The 22,578-nt window shown below is 53.6% G+C and overlaps 1 protein-coding gene across 2 annotated transcripts in view; it reads right to left on the bottom strand.

The window, feature by feature from the left end:
• Window positions 1–22,578, bottom strand: part of PRKCB (protein kinase C beta) — a 137,904-nt gene that overhangs the window by 81,378 nt on the left and 33,948 nt on the right. For both annotated transcript variants that reach the window (XM_074598567.1, XM_074598568.1), the window contains exon 3: window positions 2,710–2,792. In XM_074598567.1, the coding sequence (XP_074454668.1) occupies window positions 2,710–2,792 (83 nt within the window). The remainder of the gene's footprint in view (window positions 1–2,709; window positions 2,793–22,578) is intronic.

Genomic DNA, 22,578 nt, shown 5'->3' with positions numbered 1-22,578 from the left:
CACAGGCTGCCCAGGGAGGTGGTGGAGTCTCCGTCTCTGGAGACATTCCAAACCCGCCTGGACGCGTTCCTGTGCCACCTGCTCTGGGTGACCCTGCTCTGGCAGGGGGTTGGACTAGATGATCTCCAGAGGTCCCTTCCAACCCTATGATTCTATGATTCTATGATTCAGGTTCATAAAGACGTGTTACAGGCTAACAGTCTGCAGGACCAGAGTACTTGTGGACGCATTAGTCTCTTTTGGGTTGGCATCTCTACGGCATCTCCTTTTCCCCTCCACTAAGTAATTTTTGAGGTTCAATAGGCATCAATACACAGCGATTAGCAGTAGCCCCTCTGGAGAAGAAAGTCTTCGAGGGAGGAAAAGCAATAGTTAAAGTGCCCAGGGATGGGGGGATCTAAAAATCCAGGTAATACCTTGACTAATGGTCTGGTGGGAAGTGGAAATAAAGCTGGGCGTATCAAACTGTGCACAGCCCGAGTCTGAAAGCATTCGTTTTTGGGGGGCTGCTCCTGCAGCACCTCCAGCAGCCACCCTGGCAGCAGACGGGAGCAGGACCCGACCTGGAAGACACCTACCAGGGCAGCTCAGCCCGTTGGAAACAGCCAAAACCTTCATCGTCAGCTCGTTAAAGCTACTACCCTGCCAGGCATCCTCTCCGGAGGTGGAGGAGCGCTGCCAAGTGGGCTTCAGCAGGCTGCAGGCACCGCACTGTGCAGCCGGGGCTGGGGGGCTGCAAGCACACGTGCCCCGAGAAATCCAGCATCAGGGGCTCGGGGGCGAAAGGGGCTTTTGCACAGGCAGGTCCCACGATCAGCCACAAGCTGGGCACTGGGGTAACGTCACCGCTTTGCTAGAGCCAGAGCAGTGACCAGGTTCAAGGGTGGCTCTGGGAACGTGGTGGGTGTCAGGTACCATCCCACCCCGTCCCCCCTGCCCGGGGTCCCTGGCAGCTCCGCCACGGAGCCACCCAGCGGTTCTTTGGGACCAAAGCCCAGCTAGATTTGTCAGATCCAGACCAGAAATGCTCCAAACCCAGTAGACCCATAGAGGAGGAGAAACCAGACAGAAGGGGAAGCCAGCAAGCCTCCCCGCTGCTGTGGCTGGAAGAGAAAGGCAGTTTTGGCAAAGGATGCCAGAGCATCGTGACACACGCTCAGCCCCTCCACGTCCCCCCACGGCTTCTCCTTGCAGCCCCTGCCCAAGGCTATACCCAAAAGGGGGCTGACCCCCAGCTCTGCCCTCCCCTGCCAGCCTCGCCCCCTCCCCAAAAGCTCCCACGTATCACATTGATGGCACACAGCCCCGTTTCACGCAGGGCGACCGACAAGGCGTGTTTAGCCTCCACCTTCAGCGGCGTGTTACACCGCCTGCTCCCACCGGTTCTATTTTTAAGGGTGAGAGTCGTGGTGCACTGTCGTTTCCCCAATTCGCTCTCTTTTCTCCTAGCAGTTCCCCAAATTAGCCAGTTTCCACGGTAAAACACAAAAAAACCCTGCCAGACAGACCTGAAAGGCGCTGGCAAAACCGCAGCGAGGAGCCCAAGCCAGCTCCGCTCTCACTCGCCCCCGAAAGCCCAGGGATTCACCGGGAAATTAAACCCGTGTGAAAATAAGGATGGGGACTTAGTCAACAGGCGTTTGCATGGTTTTCTGGTTTTTAAAGACTGGCAATACTGTTTTCCAAAAGTCACGCCTAGACTGGCATTTCCCAGTAATTTTGTTGCCCTTGACGATGCTGCCCGGTCAGTTCCGTGTTTTCCGAGGGAGTCGGAGCAAACGCAGCAACGCTGACCGTGCAAATCACAAGAACGCATGAAATGTGCCTGCGGGTTTGGCTTTGTTTTTTGGTTTTGTTTTGTTTTGTTGTTTTTTTTTCCTTGAGAAAAATCAAACCTATATATTGGTTTAATTAAACCCTGCAAGGTGATACGAAAGAGACTTGAGAACACCGTGCCTGCTATCGAGCCAGCAGCCCCTGGGGCGAGGAGCGGGGATGCTGCAGCCGGGAGCCCCGAGCCCAGGTAACGCCCAGCCACCGACCCCAAAATAACAGCGCGGGGCAGTGATGCCTTCGGAAAAAACGATGAGCTGAGGAGGAACAAGGTCAGGCACATTCCCTTGGGCTGACTCTTGTCTAGCAACACAGAAGGCAGCTGTTAAACGGCAGCCAATTCCTTCGGGTATTTCACTGGTGACAAAGGGAATTGGTCAAGACCTCGAACCAAACCCTGCCAGAAGAGAGTGCTCAGGGCACACTGGCTGAAGTCTTAAAACAGCTTTTTAGCACTTAGTGCGTCGTGCGTGTTATTTAACCCCAAATCTAAAATCTCGGTTCAGGTGGCAGAGCCTGGAAGTGTTATTTTACTCCTGGGGAAACTGAGCCTGCGGCTCAACGGACAAAAGGCAGCCGGGGCAAGGCTGCGGACTCAGCCCCAAACATCTCCGCGTTCCTGTACGTTCTCCCTGCTCGGCTGAGAGCAAGTTATCAGACGATTTGGAAGTGGTTTAAGTGCATCAAAAAAAAAATATATTGAGAGCCCCCACAACTACGGCTAACAATGAATTAGAGCGCCACGTGAAATAGCGGCGCAGAAGTGTCACCAGCCAAGAAAGCTGGAGGAACACCACCTCCGAGTCGCTGTGAAACAGCATGATCCGCCAAAAAAGGGGCTGTGCCTTCGCTCCAGGCATGGCAGCAGGTACTTACATCCGAGGCAGGGCCTTTATCAGCACCGGGGCAGGAGAAGGTAACGAACTCATGGCACCGCTTGTGCACGACGAAGCAGCAAACTGCAAAGAGAAGACAGGGACAGCGTCAGGGGATTGGCACCATGTGAACCCAGGGCTTAGAAAATAAAAAGCTATTACGTCTGGTTTACGAGACAACTTGACTTTTCTTTAACCAAACCCGTGGCAGATTTTTAAACCTTGTCAAGTATCGTCAACTGGACCAGGCGTTGCAGGAAAAATGAAGCAGAAGCAAAACGTTGAACGAACGTCAAAGGAGGGCTGGGAGCCCTTATGTTCACTTTGAGCTCATTGTCACTCACGGCACACGCTCTGAGGTCACTGCCATGTATAAAAAGAGGGAGAATCTGGCATTCGCGGGTATGTGAGCTGAAAAGTGCATGTGTCCAAAAATGGAAGATTGTACCGATGGGAACAGGTGGGCAATTTTCCTCCCACACTTCTGCTTTTCTTCAGCAACTCCACAGCCTCCATTTGCCAGACCAGAAGACACGTACGTCTTCCTCTCCTCACGCACGCATGTCGATGACAAAGTCCCCCTTCTGGGAACAGGAAAATTAATCCCAACATATCATCACCCAGACTTTCAAGCAAGAGTATCCGGAGCTAAATCCACATCCCTTAAACCACCAAACCCTTCCAGCACATGCTAATCTGAAGCTGACGGCGGTATTTTTGCAGTCTGTGCAGTCAAAGTGCTGTACTTAAAGGCTAATTTTTTCCCTAAATGCCAAATAAGCACCTTACTTTCAGCAACAGAGATTAAAAAGACCACTCAGCACTGTAGATAATTTCAACTGACGGCCCAAGTCCTTCCCTGAAGGTCTCAGCCCACCTCACCCTGCAGCTGGAGGTGGCATTATCGCTCTGGGAAGCTGGGGTGCGCCAGGTTTGAGAACAGAGGCACCACCTCGCACCCCACATCACCTCCTCCTGGGTGCCAGCCCCAGCAGGCCCAACCCTGCCCCATCCCTGCATCCACACCCTTCCGCACCCTGCCCCATCCCTGCATCCGCACCCTGCCCCATCCCTGCATCCGCACCCTTCCGCACACTGCCCCATCCCTGCATCCTCACCGTGCCCCATCCCGAGGGATGGGACCTCAGCTCCAAGGCACCACCCCAGCTGAAGGGAGCACCTGCAGGAAGGGAGCAAAGGGAACAAGTGCCGATTCTGTGAGCAAAGCAAAGCTGTGCAAAGGCAGCCTTTGTCTGGGGGAAACCTGGGCACCAAACTCAGCCCTGTCTCAGGGGTCTCCTATCGGCCACATCCCTTTCCCAAGAGCTGCCGTTACACTAAATGAAAGAGCAACTGGAAGATGAGGTGCAGCCTACGGGGGTTCAGAGAAACTGGGCACATAAAACAAACTGAGCAGTGCAAAACACGAAGCAGGTCTCAATCGCATCAATATTGGACTTTTCCAAAGGAACAAGGAAAAGGCAAGTGACATTTGCCATTAAACTCACAATCCCCCCTGATCGTGCCCTGCCACATCCAGCTTTAAACTCCTTTCCCTTTTCACATTTTTAATTATGAAAACAACAAACCCAGAAAGTCTGAGAGGCACAACAGCTGCCAGGAACTCTCTCCTCGTAGGACCTCTCACTTGCTTTTCTGAGTCTAACAAATAAACATTTTCTTCAGAACATTGTTCACCCTTTCTGTCATCTGTATACAGAGACAGAAGCATCTGGGAAGCAGGAAGGAAGAAATTAGAACTCTATTAGCAAAGATTTGTCCTGAAGTGTGTGTATAAACTCAATAAGGTTCCGTGACACGCCGGAGCGCAGGCGCTGTCGGGAGGTTGCACGCTGCCAATATCTAGGTGGTGGTGAGAGGTTCCCAGCGGAGCCAGAATAATTGGAGTTCAACAGAAGAAATAAGATTGTTACCGGGCTGAACTTCCTAATGCCATTCTTCCATGCCATATAAAAGAAAAAAAAAAAAAAAAAAAAAAAAAGCCGTTCAATGCAAACCTGACTGAAGAGTGGGTAAAGAAAGAAAAGCGGGTCCCGTGGTGCTCCCCCAGCTCCTAAGAAGCTTTTGCACTTTGAGGACAGTGATATTTGTCCCTGCTTGGGGAAAATAACCTTCCTGCCTGTAGGGTGACAGAAGTTGGAGACAGGAAAGAGCAGGAGTTGTCTGTGCGGGGTCCTCCTATCAGTCATCTCCCATGGGTGACACCCGGTAGCAGGGGACTGCCTGGTTCTGCTCCGCGTGGCATCAACCAGGTGCTGGCAGGAGCTGCCCTCGCCCAGCGCTGAGCATCCCGCCAGCTCTGCCCGTGCTGGAGCCTTCCTCCGCCTGGATGCGTCCAGGGGGGTGCGCGAGCCAGGCAGGGCTTCAGACAACGAAGCCATCACCAATCTCTCCCAAAAGGCACCACAGCCGACCGACCTGCTTCTTCCACTACCACAACCTGCCTGGCAGTACCACCGATTTCCTTGCCCATACTCCTTCCATCTCCTGACCGCTCCTTCCGTCTCCTAACAGAACCCAGGGAACACGCCGATGCCCATCGCAGTTCCATGGAAAGCCCTGCAGAGCCCTGGGCAGCCCTGCCAGCACCCAGGCGGACGATGCCAGCCCTGCCAGCACCCAGGCGGACGATGCCAGCAGCGCCCATCCGGCTGAGCACACCCCACCAGTCACAGCACTGGGTGCAGAGACAGATTTCCCGGGATTCAGGAGCAGGCAGAGGAAAGCAGCCTCCCCAAGGGCGCTCGAGGTATGATGGGGACTGAATAAGGTTCGTTTCTGTCTCTTGTAACAGAGGCTTCACCACTTTAGCTATTTCCCTCTTACTTTCCGCATGCACCTCCTCTGAACAGGATGAGGGCAGGCTGTCGGTTTGTCTTTGTTTTATGGAAAGTCAGAAATCTGACCTTTCTATTTTTGCTCCAGCAGAGAGACACAGTGCTTTGCTTTCAGAAGCAACGCTCCCGGATCCCCTCGGCGCCAGGCGGGACCCAGGCCCTGCTCCGCCAGCACACGAAGAGGGATGGCGTCGCTCCCCGCAGTCTGCATTGCACGCCCAGGAGACGCAGCGCATCGGCAGAGCCGTGGGTTTCAAATGCATTCGATTTAAAAATTTAAAAAAAAAAAATTTAAAAATCAAAGTCTTAAGTTCTGCTGTGCACGAGAAGAATCTGCGGCGGCTTTCTATACCCTGCTCATTACACACTTAATTTGACAGGCAGAACTTAGGCGATAAGGAGAAACAAAGAGGGGACTTGAAGGAGCACGGGAAAGGAGAACACGGAGCCCTAAGTGATTGATCCTTACAGGTGGGCGAGGGGACGACCGGAGCAAGCGGAGCATGCGTGTGTGTGCGCACACCGACCCTGGGCGAGCTGCCTGCTCCTGCCTCTCCAAAGACCCTATGAAAGCCAAGCGCGCTCATTTTACATTTCCACTTGCAGAAGCAGAAGAGGCGAAATGCCCATTTCTCGTGGCAGGAGAGACGAGAAAGCCCACCTCTGAGAAGCTCAAAACCACCCCGGATTTTTACTGCAGCCTCTCCCCCATATTCTTTTAAGGTTTCACTGAAGAGTTTAATTATTAAAGACGGCATTAAATATACACACACAGGTAACACCTCCTGCCCTTTGAGCAGGAATACACTAGAATACACCAGAAATGCAGTATTTTCTCTTCAAGTGTCAAAATAATTGCTGCGTAATATGAAAAACATTCATATTACAGTTCAATTAAGCAAATGATACCCGAGTCACTGCAAGTCATCTTTGTGGCAACTGAATATTTTGCAAGAATAGCAGGTTCTCAGTGTTAATACAGATTGTAAGGAGAATCCTTTGGAAGATGGTGAAGCGTAACGCTTCCCTGTGCGGCGAAAGGGAACAGGAGGCTCCGCCGATTGCAGCGGTGTGGGCTTCGCATCCAACACCTGGAACAAAGGTGAAAGCCTTGGAAGGATCCACTCAAACATTTCAGGAGTGCTTAGGTGAACAGGCAACCTACGCCAAAAAAAAGACGCCCAACAGAATTAATCGGCTACAGGGGCTTACGCCAGTAATCCTGCCTTAACTCCTAAACGTGCATCCTACCCAAGAGATGCTAAAAGATTTGATAGATCTTTCCCCCCGCCCTGGTGCCTAATCCGGTGCGTGACGCCGGGGAGAGGGCGCTCGCTTTCCCAGCAGGAGCCGGGCTCTGGCTCTCCAGGAGGCGGGTGGTACCCGCACAGGCAGCTCCGCGGGTCCTGCTGGGATGAGCCCTGCCATCGCCGCTCCTGGTTTCGTCACACTTCAGCATTTTAAGCCTGTATCTTTGTCAGTTTAGAAACTGCAGCACAAGCAGCAGCTTTCCCAGGTTGCTAATTAGACAGTTAATTTGTAAATCTTATTATATGGATAATAAAGTTATCAAATCCCACTGGTGAGCTGCAAACGTCCCGAGTCATTTATATACAACAAAAATGAAACATTAACCTTTGCTATTTGTTATTGAATAATGCAAGAATGTTTACTGGCCCTAAATTCTCCTTCAGAGCTCTCTCTGCTGCAGGCATCTGGGGAGACGTCTCTGCCTTGGGGGAGCGAAGGATACAAAACCCTACAAGAGACAAGAGCTCAGCGATCTCCACAGGCTTAGGAGACTTGCTGGAATGCACACTTTTAAGAGCAGCCCCAGCCGTTTCTCAGATCTGGGGAGCCTTGTACCAAGACCACGCACCCCCGTTCCCTGTGATCCTGATGCAGTTTCGGGAAGAAAGGTCTCCTAGAAGGTTGGTTTTCAGAGCTAAGGAACCACAATAGCAATAGAGCACCAGGGTATTTTCAAACCCGAGGAACTAGCCTTGTTTTGAAGGACGGAAAGAGAGGAAATGCTAATGGTGTTGCCTAAAAAAAAAAATAAAAAAAAATATATATATATATCTACATACACACACACTTAAAGGTTTCTCGGCCTAAACCACTGCTCAAAAATCCTCGAGAAAAACCATAAATCACTTCCCAAACCGATCACAGAACCTGCCAACCAGAAAACACTCATTAAAATGCATTCCAAGAGCATGAACGTTGCAGTGCACGTGTCCGGCTGCACCTCCAGCCCGGGAAGGGACCTCCTGGGGGAGCGAGGGCCGCCCAGCAGCCGGCAGAGCATCCATCAGCTCCCGACTGCTGACAGGCAGCCAGACCGGGATGCCGAACGCAGGGAGACAGGCCAGCAAATTAAAGCTTTATTCAACAGCATGCGGTCGGGAGCAGCCGTACCTTTGCATATTTTGGAACAACGCTGCAAATTACCGCAGCAGACAGAAGCCCCCGCTAAGCCCTCGGCAATGGCAGGAGGGACAAAGCCGTTGACTGCACCGCATGGAAATATTGCTGCAAGAAACTGGGCAGGAGTCCCCTGATTGCTGAGGACTTTTGTCATCCCAGACCCACGGCTGGTGACCAAGACGAGCTGCAAGCTGGACACTGATCTTGGAGAGGATTTATTTCCCCCCTGGCTGCTGCGTGTCCTGCTGTAGGGGCAGGTCTTGCCCCCACATCTGTATCCTAGCAGTTCTGGGAGTTAGTAGGATGAAGCGAGTAACAAAAAACCTCGGTAAAAAATAAAAAATAGGAGAGGACAGACCTTGGCATTAGTCAAAGTGCAATTAGAAAAGAGGAGGTGCTTCCAGCATCATGAAGCAGCCAGGCAGGTTTTAAGGTACATCACCTGGATGTGGGGGAGAGGCGATGGGAAGAGCCAGCTCCCAGCGCTGTGTGCCCGGAGAGCTGCCCAGGGCTCTGGCACATAAAGTTATCAGCAAAGGACTGCTTCACACCCAGGGACAGGTCATGAGCGTCCCAGTTAGTACGGCACTGGGCAGAGGAATTTCCTAGCGACCACCAGTTTGTCACTACGGTGCGGCCAGTCCTATGGGAACGGAGAGTCCTCTCATCCCTCTGATGCTCCCAGTAAAAGCAGGGAAAAAGTCTTTGTTGGAGGGAACAGGGAGAGGTGTTGGGGCACGACAGGGAAGGCTTTTATGCCACTCAAGGCTTGCCGGGACAGGTTGGGCAGGGGGATGCCATCCATCCACCCCATGCTCTTGGGGGCTGCAGAAGGAGCGTGGTCCCCCCTGTTCTCACCTACCCTGCTCCCGGAGCAGCCCCAGCCCACGATGCTGAAGCCCAACTGTGCGAGGGGCTCTCATGGCTGATAGTCCAGGGGTCTGCTCTGCTCCCACACAGCATTCCGGGGAGGAGCAGGAGCAGCCCTGGCCATGCTGATGTCCCCCATCGATGAGCGACACAGGTATCGCTGCCTCTGTCTCACCAGGTTTGCTTATCCCGAAGACCGAGCTTGCTTGCTCTGCATCACCTTCCTTCTCCTTCCGAGTATTTTCTTTTCTTCTGTTTACCAAGCGTAAACAAATGCAAACGAGTTTCCCCACCATACGCACCATAGCTCACCTCACACGCTCCGTCTCCACTCAGATGCTTTCCCAAAAGCAGACAGTTGGGCAGTTTGCCCAAAGACACAACAATGCTGAAAGATCTGCTCTTAGAATAGAAAAACCCTTCCCAGTCCAGTGGCTTCTGCCCAGGAAAAGCCCTTCATCAAAGCTTTAAGCTCCGTATACTGGCATCAGGCTGCCCGGGAAGCCAGCCCAACGTAGGCACAGGTATTCCCAGAAATATGAAAGCCCAGGAAAGTCTCAGGGTTAGCATTTTATTTGCAAACTCCAAGTTTCGGAGACTCCTGAGTCCACCCCGGACAGCAGCACGGAGCAGCAGACCCAAGGGCTGGAGCTGCGTCTCTGCCCGTGCTGTTACTGCCGGGACACGCGTTTGTCCAACGCAGTGGCCAGTCCTGCTCAGAGCAGGTTTTTTGGGATGCATTTCTCCAGCACGCTTTGACCTTGCTCTGGATCAGATTTTTGGGATGCCAGATGCATGCTCTAGAGGGAAAACTGCCTTGCCCCGTGCCCTGGCCACGCTGCATGGATCCGCTCCATGCAAGGAGCTGGATGACTGCGGAGGGTCACAGATGCTGGAGGGCAAGCAGTGGCCTTGTGCCACCTGAAGCACCACATCTCCACACAGCCCAGAACAGCCAGGAGACCCCCCAGAGCTGCTTCCAAGCCACAGCGTCCCCACCACAAGCTCTTGGCCACCCGCACGGGGCCCTGGCACCAGCCCGCAGCTGAGGGCTTAAAAATGCCAGGAGAGCACAAACCTGCGGCGTACCTGGCAAGCAGAGCAAGGCTGGCTCGGGATGATAAATCATTTCCTGACCCCTGCACGCTATCGGCTTGGAGCCTGCCACATGAGATCCGATTAGCCTCATCTCCCACATGAAACGTCGTTAGCTGGCAGGAAGGTATCCAGCCCTCCTCAAAAAAAAAGCCCAGACGCTGTGACAAACGACTTCCTGCAGGAATGAACCCTGCCTAGCAACTCCATGCTGCGCGAAGCAGCGTTGCCTTTTATTCGATCTCCATTTGTTGCTCTAATTTCATTGCGTGAACTCCTTGTCCCCCGTGTTCTGAAGAAAGGGCTAATCAATTTTCCCCCCTCCGAGTCCTTCTTGAAATGAATAATTCGGGGAAGTCACCTCTAAAGCTTCCCCCCCGCCCCGAGTACATCTCTTCCCAGAATACACATTCCCGCTGCAAGGAAGCCCTTTGTCCACCTCCGCTGGGTAAGGGAGAGGTCTGGAGGTACCAAGAACAGCCTCAGATACGGTACGTCAAATAAGGCAGACAGATGGAGAGTTAACAGAGCCAGAAGAAGGATCAAGCAAGATTCATCTAAAAATCAAGCCCAGGGAGGAGTTAAAACCTCCCCAGAGAGCTGACGGAGCCGTGATTTAGCAGATGGTTCTAATACCACGAAGCTCGAAGATTATTTCGAGCCTCTCTCGGCGCGTAGCTGCTCCCTTACAACCTGTGGAAATTCTCATTTGGATAACGTTTCCAACTTCCTAAATAACAAGATAGTCAGGAAACAGCCTGGAATTCGGATTATCAAAACGAGAGAAAACAAAATAGCAAAACAAAACAAAAGATAAAAAATAAAAAGATATTTTTAAAGGAGCTTTGTGTTGATCCACCTACGCTGGGCAAACCCGCGGGGTCAGATGCATTAGCCCGGCTTTGCCCCGATGATGTACTGAAATGCGCCACAACCAGCAGTTGCCCACAATTTTTCCATTCCCACATTAAAAAATAAGACCCGCTACGTCAAACAAAGTCAGCGAAGCATGGTAATCATAAAATAAGGGGAAAGAAGGTTTCCAGGAGGGGAAGTCCTAAATTTCTGACAGCGCTTTACAGCTTTTAATCACTTAGAGCACATAGAGAGAAGCCGAGCTAAAATTTCTGCTCTTCGGATTTAATCCCCAGCTTTGGTTAAAAGCTTTCTGGAGTTGTTACAACGCAACAAATATCTTCAGCTCCCCATCAGACTTCAGCGGTTTTCCCCCGTTGGCAGCTCCAGAGACACAGTAAAAACAATCTGGGATTTTTGGGCTGCGGTTTTCCTCTACGGAAACTTATTGGGGAACAGCTCCGGGGATCGGGATGACGGGGGGTTATGGATTACGGAGAGTCCAGGCTGCTGCTCTGGTTCTGCGTGCGTTAGTTTGCCCATCCGACCCGAGGACGAAGCAAGGGACACAAAAAACCTTACAGAAAAGGAAAGAAGAGCTGTTTTTCTTAACGAAGACGTGGAAAAATTTAAAAAGAGCATGAGACAGCCGGCTTCTCTTCTGCGAGGTCTCACCAGCCTTATTTCTCTGGGAGACAGCGATTGCCTGAACAGCTACAAAGATTTTTCAATTCAAGAAAGAGATTCTTAATCAGCCCAGTTAATTCGACGCTAATGGTACAAAGAAACCTTCATTACAGGTTTGCAGAGGCTCAGCCTTGCAAATTAGTGCTGAGAAAGCTGTCGTTCCGTGCCAGGAAGATAAAGCTGCATTTCCTGGTATTTCTGAAGTAAAAGCAGCGGTATTTATTTTTTTCCGAAGCTACACAATCTTCCAGCCATTATAAAAACAACGGGCCGCGTCCACTCTGCTCTCCGGCACATCCCGTCAGCAGTTCCCAAAGCAGGGACCACGTTAAGACCCTACACCGCAGGCAGGACTTTTGCCCGTCGTTACTCACCCCAGGCTGGGTTCTGGGCAGGGATGGAGCATGGACACAGACACGTGCAGGACCAGGGCCTGCCACAGCCTCCATGAGCCGTCCCCGGCCAAGCAGCCCCATGGTCGATGGCATTTCCCCCTTTCCCCAGGGAGAGGAGGATGCTCCTGCTCCTCCCGGCCCCCAGGGAAGGGCTGAGGAGCTCAGCGGCGGTGACTGCGTGCCTGAAGGGCAGGGATCCTCTCCGTTGTGCAAATCCCTGTTAGGGAAAGGGCAGACTGAAACATCTGCATTTATTTAGGCTCTTCGTCTGCCTGTACACCCAGTACCAGCTCCGGGGTTTTTGCTCCTGTCTCCCATTTACTGTGAGGGTGGTGAGGCACTGGCCCAGGTTGCCCAGAGAAGCTGTGGATGCCCCATCCCTGGAGGTGTTCAAGGCCAGGCTGGACGGGGCTTGGAGCCACCTGGTCCGGTGGGAGGTGTCCCTGCCCAGGGCAGGGGGGTGGCACTGGATGGTCTTTAAGGTCCCTTCCAACCCAAACCATTCTGTGATTCTATGATATACTCCACAGGGAGAGTTCCCAGCTCCCCAAGAACACAGACCCCTCAACTCTTCTGCTCACTTGGTCTTTGGGAGGAGAAGAGGGACAACGACAGCTTTTGCCTGAAGAGACCCAGGTTCCTGCAGGATCCCCTCTCTCGGCGCAGTCTCCCAAAGCCTGCGATGCCGACAGGCCGGCAGCTCCCACCGCTCTGCGTACCCCTGCCCGGACTGAGGGCTATTTCCAGAGACACAAAGACATTAATTTTACATTAGGGAGCCTCGTCCCGGCTCAGAGAAAGAGCGGCTCAGAATTTAAATACTTCATCAGCATTTCTCCCGTACCAAGCTGTAACAGAGATTCACTTGCAGACTGAATAATTTAGCCTCGTGGCCGGCGCAGTGCATGAAGCAGCAGCCGGGGCTCTGCCAGCTGTACCGGCGTCACCGGCAGCAGGTCAGTGAGCCCCCCCAGTCCCCCGCCCCGGCTGCACAGCCAGAGCCCGGGGGGGCTCAGGGAGGTGTTTCTCAGCGGCAGCATCAGGCAGCGGGACTCGCTGCAACCTCCAGAGCCGGGCAAGGGCCCCGGCTGTGCTTAGCCCAGCTTTACCCCATCCCTGGTTCCTCCATGAATTACAATTTTGAGGACTCACCAGGAACATTCTTGCGCTACCGGTGCCCTGGGATGGGGGGTGTCCTGGTTTGAGCGACATGGGACTAACTTCTCTTCTAATGCTTAGGAAAACTGTACTTTTAGAAGAATCTAGTGCCTGAACTTGTGAAAATATTTGCTTTATAGCCAGCAATGGTATGTGGGTTTCAAGGTCTCAGTATTTTCGAGCCTTGCCAGGTGCAGGGATGAGGAGAAGTGAGACCCAGGCACTTGCCCCAAGCTGCCAAAGGGATTATTTCATACCATGAACGTCACATTCAACATAAATCAGAAAGTTTGCTGAGGAGTTCTCTCTCTCCCTTCATGGCTGCCATCCTGAGAACTTCTTGCCCCAGTGCTGGACCCCTGAGCCCTTCCCTTCCTCCCAAAGCCGCAGTGTTCATAGTGTCCCACATTTGCCGTCCCTGCTGGGAACGCACAAGCTTCTGCTGGTAGAATGGGCTGAGTATGATTCTTGTATATTTTATATCGGTATTGGGATCGATGTTGGCTCCTTAGTGTTATTAATGTTAATTATCTAGTCTTAGTCGATTAAATCTGTTTATATTTCAACCCTCAGGTTTCCTTGTTTTTTCCTGATTCCCCTTCCCAGATGGGGAGGGATCATCATGTGATAGAATAATCATCTAAATGACAACAAGTTGTTGTGGGTTCCTCAAAGCATTACAGGAGGAAAATGCACTCAGGTGCCAAGGGGTTTCATGGGCGGGATCAGGGCTGCTCCACACGCTGAGTATTTTGGAAGGCTCCTGCAGACGCCATTGTCTCCTCCTCCCCTCTCTCCTCCTCCATCAGTTCATGGATGACTGAGCCTTCCAGCCCGTGCCGTCTCCACGCTCTCGCACTCGTCCGCGTTTCGCCCACACCTCCCACCCATGGCTCAGCAAGGCAGCAACTCCCAAGACCAGGCTGGCTCGGATGCAGCCACTGAGCCCTTCCCCACCTCCGGCAGACACCACTCTCTGCTGCCCATGCCCCTGGCCACACCACCACCCACACGACCACAACGTGGGCAGGATGCCCCAGAGAGCTCTTGACACATCCAGGCAGCGGCACGACTACCCCCAGCCGCGCGGCTATCAGTTATCTGCGCCCTTTCCTTGTGAGTCATGACTTGTTCGCTCTTTTAGCTCCTCCACTTTCTCGTGGTGTTTCTCATGCTCAAGGGCCAGGAGAACTCAGCACGTCCCAACACGAGGGTGGCAGCCACCCTCCCTCCTCGGGAGGGAGAGGATGTGGTGGGCGAAGGTGGAGTTCAAAGCACGCTCAGCTGGCCCTGGTCCCCCCTCCGCACCTCTGACTCCCAGCAAGGTCCCCCGACGGTCGCAGCAGCACCCATCGCTCCCCCAGGGAATTGCACAGGCGGATTTTCCCGCAGGCTCCAGTTCCACCCCCTGGAAGGCACTCGTGGTCCAGATCCCCCCCAACAGACACCTGGACAAGCAGAAGCCTGTCGCTTCATTCAGTGCAAGCACTGCTCCTGGGCACTCGTTCCCCATGTAATTTAGGCATTTCAGAAAACACAAAAGCAGACAGAGAGGACAGCCTTGCGGAACTGTAAAAAGAAGCCTTGCCGCTCCCTTTGCAGCTGGAGGGCAGAGAGACCCTAGAGAAGATGTAGGGTCAAACGCCTCCCTCCCTCCTGGGGCTGCCCAGGGACGGCAGGAGCCCGTGATCCCAGCCCAGCGACGGGCAAACAGCAGCATCCAACACCACACCGCAGGAGCGGCAGCATCCAGGTGCTACGGCTCGGGGGTACCACTGGCATTTGTGGCTTTTTAGGGTAAGACCTCGTCAACAAAAATCAAGTGAATCCAGCGCCCGCAGCGTCCAACGCGCAGAAGCAGCCCGCAGCAGCCACGCTGAAGAGCAGGGGGAGGAAGGCTACTCCGCTGTTCACTTCCAAGAGACATATTTAATATTCCCTTCTTTTTTTTTTCTTTTTTAAAGGGGTTAAATATTTTGAGCCCAGCCATGCACTTTTAGAAGGATTTGAGTACATCGGAACAAAACATTCAAAAAAGTCTGCAGCTTTCACATGAAATACCCGTAATGAATTGACAACATCCTCTGCATGACAATGAATGTATTGAAGCCAGGCGGGATGAGGAACATCAATCATCCACGGGAATATAATAGGTGTGGGTGGGGAAGGGGACGATGACAGCATTAGAGCTCGGATTGGGGGGGGGGGGGAAAGATAAGAAAAAAGAAAATCTTCATTCTCCCACCACATGTGCCAGAGAAACACCTAAAGCCGCATCCAGGCAGCAAGGGACAGGGGGCTGCCCAGGCAGGGAGGGGTCCGGGAGGCAGCACAGGGAATGCAGCCGACCCGGCTTCCACAGCTCTCGCTGGCACAGGGGTGACCGGACATGGCAGAGGGTGGCTTCCTCCAGCCAGGACATGGCCAACATCCAAGCTCCCGCTTCCTTTCCGAATTGCTTGGGCCAAAAAAGCTGCCTGCCTGGGAGCAGGGAGCAGAGCCCCCCCCGCAGCCTCGTCCCCCGCATCCAAAGACATCCCGTGGGAACGGCTCCTTTCTCCCCCCGCCACGTGCCTGTCCCCCAGCCGTGCAGGGAGGGATGGTCTCGCAGGTACGGGGCCAAGTCCCACCACAAAACATGCTATTTAGAGACCAAGAAAAGCCCCTGGCAGAACAGCTCCCCCGCGGGAACCTCTACAGAGAGGCCGTTTGCAGCGAGCGGGGCCGCACGCCCCGGCGCTTGAAGAGGGGGGTCCACGTGGCACCGACACCACACTGCACCCACACCACGCCGCACCGCTCGCCCGCTCTCCAAACCCAGCCGCCTCCCGGGACCGGCAGAGAAGTTCAAAGCAATGAGAACGGAGCCGCCAATATGTTTCCCCGCATGAATTGCGCAGGAATCAGACACGTTTCTTCTCTGCTCCTTTTTCCCTGTGCCAGGTGCTGCCGCGGAGACCCACGCACGGACCCAGGGGGGGAACCGCACCAGCCGTGAAACTGCCCACGCACCGGCCCTGACGGATGCCCTGAATGAACGGGAGGGAAACATGCCGTTCCCTAATCTTTAATTATAACCAGGTGACACGTGGCAGAAACACTAACAGGTAATTTTTTTCAAGTTGGAATTTGTTTCTTTCCTTGTTAACATCCCCTCTAACCTGTTTCTTAAAAGCCCACATTACGAGCCTCGTGATGTTGCACACAGAGGTCATCACGGCCTCGGGCAGCAAGGAGGATGGCAATGGGCTCCAGCCCAGGGACGTCCCCAGCTCCCGGACCCCGGAGCCACCCTGTGACACTCGAGGCAAGCGGGGACACTGACGTTTCAGCAGCTCCCCTGGAGATCGCATGTGTCAGAGGAAGAGCACCCAGATGCTGACCAAGAGGTTTCTTGAGATGCAGGATGGACGGACAAACTCAGTTCCTACCTTAGACACAACAGGACAGGCGGCATCAAGGAAACTGCTGGAGTGTCCTCTGAGCCTGGTCCCTTTGCAAGGGGATGGGTCTGGGCACCTGGGGACACCCCGGTGCCTGCAGCCAGCTCCGCTCACGAAAGGGATGGGTCTGGGCACCCAGGGACATCCCCAGGGACACCCCGGTGCCTGCAGCCAGCTCCGCTCACAAACACCCACACAACAGCTTCAGGACCCATCCCAACCCCGCAACGACACCTTCGGCATCTCCACCAGCGAGAGATGAAAAATAAGTACCCTGTGATTAATCAAGGCCCCGAGGGACCAGATTAAACAGTCTTGGCAATTAGTTCTGGATTTCTTAGGAAGGCACTGGAAGACAGTGGAAAGCTGCGGCAGTCCCTGGAGGACGAACGCCGAGTCCTCTTAAAACCCTGCCTCGCCTGCACCAGTTACACAACTCACCGCGCACTCGCTCCTCGGGCTCGCCAATGCGATGTGTTAAATTACAGATGGTCTCAATTAAAAGTGCATAGATGGAAAGGAGGCTTGGGAAGGAAAAGAAAAAAAAGAAAAAAAAGAAAAAACAACCCCAAACCCGCATATGACAAGAAAGAGAAGATCATTAAAAACTTGGCAGCCTACTTTAACTCTGGTGACCTGGTAATTTAATATTGTAATTGAGACTCCAGGTCAGCCTCTTGAGAGGAGGTAGAAATATGGAAAGGTATCCCTGCAGGATCGGTCCCGCCCAGAGAACAAGTCAAACATCGAGAAGAGGGCAGTCCCAGGTCCAGATAACCCACCATCATCCCAATTATGACGCTTGCATCTCAGAGCCCTAGAAGATGGCTGCTAGCTTGCTTTGAAGACACGTTTCTTTTTGTAACAGCGTATTAATCCTATTTGAGGAAGATAAAAACCCCAGTCCCCAAAGTGCTAATAATATAACTCAGTTAAAGCTGTATTTTGTCACTTATCTCCAAGACAGAGACGGTAACTTCATTCCCATTTTCTTCCTCGCATCCCCCATGCCCCCCCTTAAACTTTAATATTCGGAACATTGTCTTATTTCCAAAACCGGAGACCAAGGCGATTATTAAGTAGCAATGCTCAGATAACACTCCCTTCACCTCCAAATTAGCCAGGAGGCTTCGGGGACACCAGGCTGGTGAAGGATCTTTCAGCACTTAACCAGTTCACGGTGCACCCATCATCACCTGCCCTACCACTGCCGCATGGCCATGTCCCACCACCTCCCCCGGCTTCTTGCGTCTTGTCCCGATTCCAGCTCTCCCGGTGCTGGCGCTGCCCGGCACAGATCCCCCCACCCGCCCACCATAAGCACCATCCCAACCTTTGCAGCACCTAAAAAGCCACTCGGACCCCTGTACCCACTACCGACTGCCCTCCGTTTCCATCATCAGTCTGCCTGCCCCGGGTCAATCAGTTATTTTAGAATCCCTCCATCTGACCATGATGTTGGTTTTTGTCTCTCTGCCCCACCAGCGTTTCGAGATGCTCACCCCAGCAGCAGCTTTGTCAGGCTTGTCTGACATATCCAGGGCAACCTCCAGTGATGCCTTCGCAGATGGGATTTAAAATTAATGACAGTTTCTCAAAAGATATCTTTCCAAATGCTACAGACCCAGGATTAGCTTGTTGGGAGCACCAGGGTGTCAGACCCTGCGGAAAGGATCGGGAGACTCCCACAGCTGCTGGAGAGAGACTTGGGCTGGTTTCTGTCAGTTCCCCTCACGAACCTCAGCGGGACCTGCAGAGGCAGCTGCTGCTCAAAGTCCCACGAAGGCAACGGGATCTGCAGACACCTGTTTCAGGATCTTTATGGTTTCATCTGCCTAAAAGAGCTGCTGTCACATAAGCCTCGGTGGTGCACCAGAAGCCATGGGCAAGCAACCATACAGGTGGCTCCAGGCTGGGAAGACGGACACCTCGCTAAGGCAAGTAGGAGCCTTTTCTACAAACGGCAAGCATTAAACCAGTTTCCTGTAAAAATCATGGATTTGCATTCATTCAGAGCATCTCAGGGTGATGGGGTGAGGTGTCAGCCCCATGCCTACGATGAAGTTTCAGTAGGTCACCCGTAACCATCCTCTCTCACTGGTGTCCCCACCACACCAACTGCCCCACCACGCTGTCTCGGGGGGCAAGTGTACTCCAGAGAGGCTGTTCTCTTCCTCCAGAAGTGGGAGCACACTGAAACCCACAGACGGGAGTCAAAGCAGAGCGAGAATTTCACTGTGCTCGTCAGCCTCTGGCCAAAAGGCTTCATAATTCTGATATCAAAATTAATTCTCCGTGGCAGTGGAGATCCAGAGAGAGACTGAGCTGCTTTTTGTTCCTGAAGACTACAGCAAGAGGAATTTATGCTGAGCACACACAGCAAGATAAAGCACTCGTTTCCTTTAGATAGCCTATTTAGGGTACAGAGCTAAGCCCATACATGGGTGAGAAATTTCTCAAGCACCCTTGGCCAGAAGTGTTATTTCTTCTTTCCCAGTTCCCCTCCAGGAGCACTCGTGAGCTCTTGTGTTACCTCCGGAAACTTGTAACCAGGTGAGTCAAGAGCTGGAGTTCAAAACTGGCCCTACAAACGTGAAGAGTTGAAGGTCTTTGACCAAGACAACATCAAGAGTTGGCCACGAACGCAGAGCTACTGCACAGCAAAGTTTGGGAGGCATTTATATACTGCTAAAAGGACAGCGTGGTCTGTAATCTTGTACCCCTCTGTCCCCGTGTATTTCTGAAAAAACGGGCTTTAAATAAATCAGGCTAATCCAAATTTGGGGAGATTCGTAAAGTGAGTCTATCCAGACCAATAGAAGGGTACAGGTGTTTATTCCTCACCTCATTTGAGGGGATAATTTTCTACGCATCAACTACATACACCACCTAGCACCCTGATTAGACACGCTTTCACGGTTCGCAGCAGGGATCACCTCCTGCCCAGCCATGTACCGGTCACACCACCCGATTTCAGGAGAGGCTTGCCCCGGGTGGGCTCTTTTACATCGGCACAAGGTTTAACGTAATGTGGCCGTAAGGCACGGGTACCGCCATCCCCACGAGCTCCGGCGCTGACCGCCCAACCCTGCAGTTTTGGCAACTGCGGGGTGAGCCCGCGGGTGACCCCTGTGACTCACGCTGAAGCGCCGGAGCTGCTTTTCAGGAAGCGCAGAAAAAATAAAATATATATATATAAAAAAAAAAAACATTAATACAACAGCAACACATTTTTATTGGCCGATATGAAGAGTAATGACTTCCCTGCTGCTGCCTCTGGCTTATTTTGAGCATGCTGCATCTTGGGAGTTTTTGTTGTCGGCGCACAAAGTGATGGTCGAAGGGTTTCTTCAACACCCAGAGACAGTAACAGATCAGTTAAAGTACAACTGAAAGCAGCAGTTAAGCAGGGTCCTCGTAAGATGAAGCTTTGTACATAGGATTTATTAAATGTTGCAACGGCGCCGTGAAATTGTGCCACCACAGTCCCGGTTTCCTACAGCAAAAAGCTGACCGTTTCTCTGCTGCCTCACCGCCAGCAACGCCTTTCCCCAAATAACCGAGGGCTCGCCAACGCCAGCCCATCGCAGGAACCCACGGCACAAATCTGCCCTGACAGCACCATTAAACCAAGCACAAACAGCTCCTGGCGTTAACATACCTCCCATGCCTGCGACCTATCAAAAAGCGAACGGGCGCGTTCAAGACGATCTCAAGATACTTTTCAGTTTATCTCTGGCCCTCTTCTTCTGCAGAGTGTCGCTTGCCACGCTCTGCCCCGGCTCTGCCAGCCACCAGCATGCTGCTGGGCACCTGCGCCTCCGCCAGAGGGTCCGACCACACTTCCACTTCTGCCTAACCGACACGCAGGGCTCCCCACCAACCCATCCCGACGGACATCGGCCAGCACGGTTCGGAGCTTGCAAGCCCATGAGACAGCCACAAGGACCTGCCAAGATGGCTGGAGATGAAGCTCCATCCCAGCTCCTGCGTGGTGGGAAGCCAGAAACTGCTCCCCCGAGACCAATCTGCTCCCCCAGCGTGACTGGCGGTGGCCAAGCAGGGTCACAGATTCCCCCCCGGGGGGGATGTGGGACCGCGGTGCTCTCCCCCCACCACACACCCCAGCCAGAGGAGAGCAGCCGACTGGACTTTATCTTGTTATTTCAACCACTTCCTCCTGCAACACGCCAACAGAAAGCAGGCTCATCTTCAACAGCTCTGAAGCAGAGTCGGGGTTTCCTTTAGTTTTTGACTCTCCCAAGCTCTCCCATCAGAGGAGCGTGTCCCAAAGCTCTACAGCTGATGGCAAAGCGGGGGTTCAGAGGAGGGACTAGGCCGGGGCGGGGGGGGAGCTGAAATCCAACCATACCCCAACCTCGGCGCCGCCGTTATCGAGGTAGCAGCTCCATCTGCACGGGCGGCTGCTGACTCACATTTCCCCCCCAGGCTCCACCTCGCCCCCCCGCCCCCAACGCTCTGCACCTTCCCACGACGCCACGGAAGCACCAGCACCCGGCCGGGGAGGAGGGTCCAAGGGGCTGAGAGGGGCTTCGCAGCCGGCAGCCGCCCTCCATGAGCAACAGACTCGTCAAGAAGTTGTTCCGCATTCATTAAGTCTATTTTAAAATAGGGGGGAAAAAAAAATAATAAGAGAAATTTGGTCCTCACTGTCTCTCTGCTTTAAAAAGATCACTGATACCACGGGCAGGAGCATCAAATGCCCCAGGAAGTTGGGGGCAGGGTATCCTTTGATAGCAGGGATGCTCTCCACCAGCAACTCCCACCGAAGTGCCTCCCCCAGAGGGCCACCAGCAGCTATTCCCCCCCCACCACCACCGCAGTGTCTTCAAACGGGCAAATAAACGCCCATTGTCAAGTACAGACAACTCCAGGAGATGTTTGGTCCCCAGTGAGACAGCAGCAGCCCAGGGCTTTGCACCACGGGGAGGAACGGGCGGCCCCCGGGGTGCCGGCAGGCAGCTGCCCCTCCCGGGAGGGGGCTCTGCATTGACGCTCACCGCGGGGACACGGGGGGTGTCCCCACCCAGGCGTCTCTCTGCAGAGGCACCAGAGCGAAGCGAGGTCGCAGACCGCCAGCCCCCGCTGTAAATCAGTAGCCAGGTTGTGGGCTAGCAAAAGGGAGAGCACCGAGACGCTGTGCAGCAGCTGGCGGCTCCAGTCACTGATCAATTAGCAATAACCTTATCAAGGCTAACGAGCAAGCTAGCCTGTCACTAGCCTTCAGTAGGAGAGTGAAAGCCACCCGATGCACCGAGAGGACACAGCAAGGAAGGAGCAAAACCCGAGCTCTGCAGCCTCATTGCACTTTTGCTTGCCGTCACGCCTCACCCGCTCGCCCCAGCGGACACTGCTAATTTGATGAGCTTGATTCTCTGAGGCCATTCTCCATCCCTCTCTTGTGCTGCAGCGAGGGAGGCAATAGATAAAGCCAAACCCCCTTGCGATGGGTGCTGGACGAGGTGATGGAGGGGGAGCCCTTGCATGGGTTCGCCCAGGCACAGCCATGTCCTGCAGGTCCACACAGCATGTGGCTGCCCAGGTGCTCGAGATGGCACCCAGTTTCCACTCCTCTCACGTTCTCCATGGCGGGGGGGCTCAGACCTGCACCCCAGCCCCCCTCCCACCCACCACCAGGGTGGGCTCCCAGCCCCGTACCACAAACCTCACCCCTGAGAGCCGGGAGGGGAGCGCTCGATAAGGACATGGCCACCAGACCACAGGTGGCAGACACAAAGGATTGCTGCTGAACTTCAGGCTCTCCTGAAGCACCATCTCTGACTTTACGTAACAGACACAAATTGGACGTTAACGAGAAAGGACAACCTGGGGTACGAGACATCGCGGATGAGGCTCCCATGAAATTGCTCTGCCCGTGCCAAACCCGGAGCCGCAGCCCGCCATGGGGCAGGACAGCATCCCCGGCCAGACCGTTCGCAGGGGCGATTTGCCGTTTTGGAAACACGTTGCCTGCGGCAGGCACTCGGTTAACCCCATCGCACAGGGCTGACCCTTCAGCTGTCAGGAAAAAGGAGCGAGGGAAGGGACCCTGGCTATT

The sequence above is a fragment of the Larus michahellis genome, chromosome 8, assembly GCF_964199755.1.
Source record: "Larus michahellis chromosome 8, bLarMic1.1, whole genome shotgun sequence".
Classification (NCBI taxonomy): domain Eukaryota; kingdom Metazoa; phylum Chordata; class Aves; order Charadriiformes; family Laridae; genus Larus; species Larus michahellis.
The sequence above is the reverse complement of the archived record's forward strand: the minus strand, read 5'-3'. Positions and strand labels throughout refer to the sequence as shown.